Here is a 9074-nt window from a genome sequence, read left to right on the forward strand (position 1 = left end):
ATGGTGGCTATGAACCATCCTTAACTCCAGTTCAAGGGAATCCGAAACCCTCTTCTGACCTCCGCAGCATCACATGACACGGGTGCGCTCACATACGTGCAGGCAGTACACTCATACACATAAAAAAATAATTAATTAATTAATTAATTTAAAAAAAAAAAGAATTGAATCCTTTAGGACCTCTTACCTACCACTCCTAAACCTTACTGGTCATATTTTTCGTCTGTGAAGTGCTACAAACACATGAAATGCTACATACGACATTGTTGCCTAGAGAACAAAGGTTGAGAAGGAGAGGCTGAACATGAGGATCATGGCACATGACTGTCCATAGTATACTTCGTGGGAATTTTTTTTTTTTTTTTTTAATAGAGGGTCCCCCTGTAGCCCCAGCTGGCCTGGAACTTATGTAGGGCAGGCTAGTCTTGAACTCGCAGAGATCTGCCTGCCTCTGCCTCCCAAGTGCTGGGGTTAAAGGCATGCACCACCACTCCCAGCCTTCCTGGGACTTCTTAAACAGAGGGAAAAACAGCTGTGTGCCCTTTAGCTGCTGTGTCCTTACATACCCCAGAATTCTGATTTCTGTCATCTTATTTTGGGAAGACATTGGTAGAAAAGGCTGAGAAGCGTGATGTTGCCTGTTCAGGGAATGGGAATGTGGCTGCCTCACACCGACGGGCCTTGTAGCATGGAAAGTTCATTAGAGGAAGGGAAGCGGTTTAAGATGCTGGGCACTTGTTTTATGGTCTGCGGTTGTGTGCTTTATTAATTCGTGCTTTGGACACCTGTTTTCTTAGCTGTGGACGGGGAAAGAGCTAAGAGGGAGGACTTGACAGGTGAGAGCAGGAACAGTGCTTGTGTAACTTCTGGGAGCTTAAAACAGAGTATGATAAGGCACAGTTATCCAATACACAGCCTGCTTATGTATTAGCCTTTGCATTGTCCCTTTCTATTGTGATTGAATCTAGGCTTGTTTATGTGCCCATAGGTGGTTTCAGCTTAAATGGTGAACTGGAAGAAGCGTTCCCTCTCGACAAACCAATGAAAAGAAAGAGGCTTCTGCCTCCTAACATAGATCTGCCTGAGCATCCAGTGTTGGAGGAGTCTGACGAGTCTGAATTGTGCTGCTCCTCGCCTGGCACTGCTGCTTTCAAGGGTGGGGCATGTGCAAGTACCAAGGACACTGATGGCCCTGACAGTGATCCCAGAGCAGAAAGTAAGCTGCAAAGTGCAGAGGAGCCCAACATGGAGACCAAGAATGATAAGAGCCTTGTTCCCTGTGCTGCTGGGACCAAAGGACACATTGTATCAATTAACCCAAAGCCTGTGTGTGTCCCACAGCGCCAGGAAGTTTTTAGTGATGGTCAAAATGCAGAAAATCTTTGTGAGATCCTTAAACTCTCAGAGCATATGAGTGTGAAGTGTGGAGAGAGCACGTGCTCAGCTGCCAAGGGGAAGCTGCAGTGTAGCCCGCCTGTGCCTGACTCAGAGAAGGAACTTGAGTATTCAGAAGACATCCTAGCCGGAAACATAAAGGAACCAACAAGCCACATCAAGAATGTAGGAAGTGAGTCTGCAGAAATCCTCAGTGCCAGGGAGAGGAAGCATAGAAGATGCTCCGTGTACTGTTGGGGTCGTCAGCATTCACACTTGGAGCAGAAAGGGAATCCTGCATCTTCCTGCAGTGTGGAAACCCCTGTGGAAAGTAGCTCAGGAAATTCCCAGCTGTGTAAAGATTTATCTGACGCCATAGAGCAAAGCTTTCAGAGAACAAACAATGAAACCAAAGTGCGACGCAGCACAAGGCTCCATAGAGACTTGGAAAGCACAGGACTCGTGTGGATGGCGCTTCCATTTTCTTCCACTTCTCAGAAAACCAAAAGAAGAACCATATGCACACTTGATAGCAGAGAATTCCAAAGTGTGTCCTCGGGACAAAGATTGGATGCCTTGCCCTCGGTCTCAGGTGGAGGAAGCAGCGAGAGCCAAGTTGCTGGCTCCTCCCGGAGGAAGAGCTTCTCTGGGGCTACACTCACCAGTGCTTAGAGTACCACACAGGCAGCAGGCTTCAGGAGCCCGGCCTCTCAAGAAGAAAGGCAGGCGCAAACACTCAGCTGCCCTCAGAGGGCTGGACATGGAGAACTGAAGCAGTAGCTGATGCTTCCCAGGCTCCGCTCTTTAGAGGAAGAGATCTAGTGTCTTCCCGTCTGGTTCCCGTCCCGGTTTAACTTCAGTGCCTTACACATTTCTAATAAAATCATTTGAGTTAAATGACTTTTAAATAGAAGTAAGTTAATTTGTCATTCAGAAGGAAAAAAATTACGTACGTTGTTTTCCCCCAAATGCTAAATGCTTGTGTTAGTCTTTTGCTGAAAGAGTTTTTAGACCCAACAATATGTCTCTGAATTTTTATTTCACATAAGTACACATTTACCACTAAAGGTTCCATTGATAGAAATACCCTCTAGAAATGACTGACTTCTTTTTGGATAAAATGAAGACAGACTTTGATGATTTGCCTTATCCGTCTCAGATCACAGTTTTACCTTGGTAGTTACAGTGAGGGCCTATGTGAGACTTCAGAAAAATTCCTTCATTGACCAGAATTCTATAAATCCACTGTTATAAAATTATGTGATTTTAGAAACAACTGAAATCATTCAAGATTGTTCTAACTTTATTGGCTAGGCAAGAGAGATTGGTGTTTGGTTTAAAAAAAAGATTCTTAGATTAGTCACAGGCAGTTTGGGATTTAATTCATGGATTCCCATTAAAGATTTTTTTTTTTTTTTGGAAAAGTAGAAACTGAAAGGTGCTCTAGATTCTTTACCAACATGAAGCATGGCGACAGCCCTGGTTGGTGTCTCTTCACCGCACTTTTCAGCTGTTGATGCTTCTTGTCTCCTCACACCTAGCACTGCTGCTTGGCAGTTCTCTTGGTTAAGTTTTTGCAGTGTTCTCTAGTTTTTTGGTGACAGCAGTTTAAAAATCTAAGTTTCTGTTTATCTGGAATGTGTGAATGTATATAAATCATCTTATCATTAAACAGTGGCCCCAGAAACCCTTTAAATCACCAGCCTCTCCTTCCCCCTGATAGCAGAAACATGTTAACAAATAGAGCTCCCTATAAATAACACAACAGGGAAGAAAGCTCCCGCTGAGCGACCAGGTTCCCCCTTGGAGGTGGAGACTATTTGTTACCGCCTTGGCACCGCCAGGTCTGGAGCTCCTGCTGGGAAAGACTAATGTATTTTACATTAACACGCAAAGTGATCCCCAATTCCTTCTGCTGAAGGGTGGATTGTCCAAAAATTTCTTTTATCTTCACATGTAAATTATTTATGGACGTTTCTCTCCTGTGTATGTGGTCACCAAATCAGTACCACTAAAAACACCTTTTGGTTTGGGTAATTTAAAAAGGTTAAAAAAACAAACTTAGAAGCATGTTAGAGGGTCTTGGGTTTTAAGAAAACAATTTTAGTATTTCTCTTATTCAGGATGATTATTATTTGCCTCCCTTTCTAGTTCATGGAAATATGTCAACTCAGCTGTATTTGTCAGTTTTTACAGGCTTTGAGTTCTCACCGTGCTGAGGAGGAGGAGGGGAAGATTTGATCTGTGGTTTTGACTCGGTTTTTCAAATGTAAATGTGTTCTAATTTTGGAGCACCAGCAATTAATGATACAAACCCACTTTTCGAGTTCGTTCATTTTCAAAATGTCTCATTATGAATCTTTGATTCATGTTTATAAATATCCGTAAACAATAAGGACAGGTCTTATATGCAAAGCTTCGTGAAAAGTGACTTTCTGTATTTGATCATGCTGGCTTGCTTTTTGTTGTTACTTTTTATTAACGGTTAGCTTGAAAACATGACTTCAAAAAATGTTTCCTCATCTTTTTTTCCAGAAGGAACTAACCCTTAGAGTTGAATGCCTCTCGTACACTGCTTGTCCCCGCTGAGTCTCACTTCTTCCACAAGATGGCAGTGTGGCACCTGGGCAAAAGTGTAAAGACCAGGGCTGTTACTGTGCTCCTATTTTTTTTAAACTCGTTTTTATCCTAGAACGATGAGTATTTATGTAGAACGCAGAGTGCAGCACATAATTTAAAAGAAATATTGGCCGCTTTCTTCCTCTCCCACCCCACACAAATATACAGCTCACCTTCCCCAACAGCTTTCTGTAACTGGCATGCATTTTCCAGACTTCTGACACACACAAAAGTATGGTTTTGGTTGCCAGTGTGATCGGTTTATGTGCCACTCTGCAACTTGTATATTCCACAGAATACATGATAAAATACTGTTTTTCAGTCTTCTGTAGACAGCCCTGGTTCCCTTGAGTCTCCGAGCCTGTGATAGAATAATGACATATTTTGGACACCTGTAATGTAGGCAGTCATCTCTTTAGTCATAAATGTGAGTTGTCTCTTTTTGCTACTGAAAATGAAGTCACAAGCTTGTGTGAAAATGAAAGTACAGGAATTCAGATGGCTGCAAGGCGCTCCTCCACGGATGTGAACCCGCAAGCCCCATGCCGCACAGCTTAGCATCTCTGCTTCTCTCGTGGTCTCTCGTCATCAGACTGCTTTGTGTGTGCTTCTTACTCGCCTCCCTTGACTGGAGTTTCAGAACAAGGATAAGCCCTGAGTGGACAGTAACATGGAGGAAAAGATGGATAATGCCTGACTCCTACTTTAAATTGAAAGCACTGGTTTTAAAAGTGCAGCTTGTGGAGGCAAAATAACTTAAAGTTGACTCTTAAAAGAGCATGCTGTTTGAATTTGGGAAAATGTATGCCATCACCTACCACTGACAGCCAAGTAATAGAGCATTTCCATCAGCCTAATATCTTCCCCCACCCAGGCCTTCACAATTGATGATCTGATTCCTGTTGTAGTTCTGTCTTTTCTAGAATGCAACAGAAATGGGATCAGGTCATATATAATTAGTGCCCTTTTTTTTTTTTAACAGCAGAGTGCTTTTGAGATGCATCCATTTGCATGTTGTAAGTTGTTGACACCTGTTTATTCCCGAGTATTGTTCCACCCTGGATTTTTGGATTGTTGGGGGTTTTCTTATGAATAAAGTTTTATGTGTGCATATGGTTCTTTTTACAGTTAGATGTTTCCATTTATCTTGGGTTAGTTTCGAGATAGGAGCTCTATTTGTACTTCCCAGTGACTGATGGTGTTGAACATTTTTTAATGCTCGTTTGCCACCGTATGTCTGTCTTATTCTAATATCTTACACAAGATTTTGTTGTTACTATTGCCATACTGAGTTGTATATTTTATGTAAGCCCTTTACTGGCTATTTTTCCTATGTTTTTCCCCAGTCCATGACGTCTTAATTTTGTTTCCTTAGTATAATCCTTTGAAGATCAGATTTTCATTTTGTTGAAGTTGAATTTATCTTTTTTTGTTTATTTTCCTATAATGGTTCATGCCTTTTGTATCTAAGAATAACCAGGTATATGGTTCATATCTATAATCCCAGCACTGGAGAAACTGAGGCAGGAGAATTGCTGTGAATTCAAAGCCAGTCTAGGATATTTAGTGAGTGCCAGACTAGTCTGAGCTATCTCAAAAAGCTAAAAGAAAAGATTTCTTCCCTAAGCTCAAGGGCACAAAGATTTTCTAGAAGTTTTATGGTTATATTTCTCACTTGAGACTTCTGTCTACTTTGAGTTAATTTCTGTGTATTGCAAGAGGTGACTGTTTTTTGTTTGTTTAAATGGAAATCACCCAGCATTGTTTATTGAAAAGCACATTTATTCGTTGAATTATGTTGACACCTGTGTTAAAATCATATGGTAGGTCTATGTCTGGACTTGATTCTACTTATCTGAATGTGTGGCAAATACCATACCAATGTCACATTATCTTGAAAGCTCCCTCACCCCCCCCACCCCCCATTTGCTGTGAATTTTTATTGCCATTTATGTTGGTGGGGGCTGGGGGAATGGAGTGGAGGCCAGTAGAAACAATAGGTTAACAAATCTGTCTGGGGCCTTCCATTGCAACTAACCCTTCTCCCTTTTAGAGACCAGGAGGCCAGTCAGCCATAAAAGCAGTCAGAGAAATAGTAAGGAAACCAGCTTCCCTGGGCGCCTACACATTCAGTCCAGGCTCAAAATGGACTGGTGTTAGCATGCTGTGAACTAACTATTTCAAGTGTGGCTAGTGCACTGGTGTGTTCATTTTTGTGCATTATTTGATTGTTTTTTTTAATGGACCTGATACAGCAGAAACATTCTCAAAGTGAGATGAGTAATCGCCTGTTCAGTGGACATGGATTTTTAATTCCACATCTCCAAGATGAGATTTAGCCTGGTTAGGACCCTAACAATTTGTTAGGAATGTTTTTGGAAAAACTTAAGAAATTGAAATTCAAGAATTTTCTGGAACTGTTTGTAATTTTTGGTACTTTAAGCTTTATGTCATATATGAAAAGGAAAAATAAATGACCCTGAGTATTAAAGAAAAGCAGAAGTGTGTGTTTTGTAAAGGCTGGTTGGGGCTTCCTCATAAACATTTCCAGTGAACATGGAAGTCCATTTTACTCCTCATTTTCCCAAGCCATTTAAATTGACCAATAATTGGCATTGTATGATAAAAGTGGTCTTTAAGCAGCAACACTTCAGGTCTAAATAGGAGGCAATCAGATTTCTAAATCCTTATGTGTAAATAGAAGTTTGTGAGCAATGAAATTAAAGATTATTTTATCCCTTTATTTCATCCAATAATTGATTTTTATGGCCTTGTTCACCCCATTTAAAAAGCTCTGCCACCTTGAGATATGTCATCATCTTAAGCAATGATTAGATACAGTCATTCCTCTTTAAAACCAAATTGCATTTCCAGTGTTCTGATATTACCCTGAGTGCCTGTTGGTAAACAAGTGTCAGTGTTGTGAAGGTGCCTGAGATGACTGCGAAACATTAGGTATTTGCAGAACCCTTTTTCCAAACGTCTGCTTCAAGTAAGTAGAATCATGGTTTTAAGTATAAAATTGAAATTTCATGACAGAAAGCAGCAAAAGGTTTTTCAGAAGATACGTCTATGGTTTTCTGCCTAACATTTGAACAAATACAACATGTCCACTTTCGAATTGTTCACAACAGTAAATAATCCAGGGCAACCAATGCTGTCTTGTTTTAAAGCATAAATTGAGAATGAAGATTTCAGAAGTGTTCCCTAACTCAAACCTGAAAACCTGGTGTTAGTCTTGGGTGGTTTCCAGTGACCCTCTGCCTCCTCCTTCCTGCCCCCTGTGTAGATTTGGAACTGGGTAGCCATTTTTGTTTTTGGAAGGGAAAGGAGACAGATATAATGAATGGCTTTTATTGTGCAATATTTCAAACTCTCTTGAATGCATTCGAATGGGATGGAAACCGTTCTGCCCTATGTCATAGCCAAAACAAACACAACAGATTCCCTAAACCTGGACGTGTGTTTCTCTCAAACTGGCAACAGAGTTCAGCTCTCAGAACAAGAATTTGGTTTGACAATTTTTAAGCCCTTGTTCAACGGAATATTTGGAGAGGCCGCAGCCAAAGCAAATACCATAGGGAAAATTAATGTACATATTTACAGCTTGCAGGTGACATTTTTTCTTAAAAGTTAGAGATTTGTCTTAAGGAATTGCATTTGTGGTAAAACTTTTAACTAGACTACTTTTGCTAATATTTTTAAAATGAACTCTCTGATAATACTAACTCCCAGTGTAAATAATTCTGCAGAGTTCCCCATAGAGTGATAAAGGCTTGCATTTAAGTATTTAAACATTTAGAAACCACTAAGAATCTGAGAATTTTAAGGCCATCAGACTCAGCAAATATGCACTAAAGGCCCCTTGATAGTACCCTTCTGTGCCCCCAAAGGATCCCCTCTAAGAAGCATCAATGGTTCTTTTATGATGCAAACCCCCAACATTGCACACTGACTCTGCCCACCCCCACTTGCTTTAAGTATCCCTTTGCCTCCATGGGGAGAAAGTATTGTGCAGAATCAAGATAATTCATTTTATAATGTGATTAATATGTTTATTATTAATCACAATAACTTTGGATTTATGGTTACTTAGCTCACAGTTCATGCCTTAACCAAGGTGTAGTGAAACAAATGTGTAAACTGAGCAGTCTGTCCCTCATAGTGGCAAGAAAGGCTTCAACCTACCTATTCGATGTTCCCTTTGAAACTGAAAATCTTAACCCTGACCACTTATTTTGCAGAAGAGTATCAGACATTTGTGTGAATGGAGAAGTTGTCATCGGATCATTCCGTGGCTGTAATAGACTCCATGTCATAGACTACGGATGAAATTGCCTCTTGCATTTTAGTAACCATTGCGTATCCATGCAGACTCCTACTTTCAATGCTGTGAAGTCCAGTTACATTCCTGCACACTAGCCCAACTGGTATCTTCCAGACTTACAAATCCTTTTTAACCACTGGGGTTTGGTGGGTTTTTTTGTAGTTTGTCATGAGTAGGTTTGCCGAGGCCCATGGTGCTTGAGCTGTCAAAACAAACATGATTGTGAGATTCAAAAGGAGAGTAAGGGTTACCCAAAGAGTTTTTGGAATAAAACACTTTCAACTTTAAAACGTCCTTTTAAGTTCTTAGTACTGAAATGTATTGATTACATGCATTAAATTTTTTAGTAACATGGGGCTAACTGGAACGCTGGTTTGTTTATCCAAATTTTACTTTTTTTTGACCCTCTGAGAGCCACAGGATTCCTTTTTAATCGAGTAAATTTTATTTGAGGTTTTAAAAATAATTGACCTCCAAATTAGAGCCCTCTGTTGCATGCTTTCCTCTCAAAAAATAACCTATCTTCCCTTTAAATAAACTTGTCACCTTAATTTAGCTCTGTCCTTCCCTTTAAAATTTGTTCGTTTAGTGTTTTGCATCCTGCAAATCATACAGGACATCCTTCTAAGATGCTGTCCTGTCTCTGGAAGTATAGAATGAGATAGTATATTCTTCCTTACACTACAGACAGAAGCCATTGAGGCAGTAAACAAGGGGAAAGCCTGTGTGTATGTGTATGTGTATGTGTATGTGT

At 40.4% G+C, this 9074-nt stretch overlaps 1 protein-coding gene across 1 annotated transcript in view; it reads left to right on the forward strand.

Moving 5' to 3' along the window:
- The window catches only part of Cdca2 (cell division cycle associated 2), a 36233-nt gene extending 29771 nt beyond the window's left edge, over window positions 1–6462 (forward strand). Inside the window, exon 14 of the mRNA XM_029562456.1 lies at window positions 989–6462. Coding sequence (XP_029418316.1) covers window positions 989–2046 — 1058 coding nt within the window. The 3' untranslated portion in view covers window positions 2047–6462. The remainder of the gene's footprint in view (window positions 1–988) is intronic.
- The last annotated feature ends 2612 nt before the right edge of the window (window positions 6463–9074 follow it).

The sequence above is a fragment of the Nannospalax galili genome, unplaced genomic scaffold (assembly GCF_000622305.1).
Source record: "Nannospalax galili isolate Female #2095 unplaced genomic scaffold, S.galili_v1.0 scaffold915, whole genome shotgun sequence".
Classification (NCBI taxonomy): Eukaryota; Metazoa; Chordata; class Mammalia; order Rodentia; family Spalacidae; genus Nannospalax; species Nannospalax galili.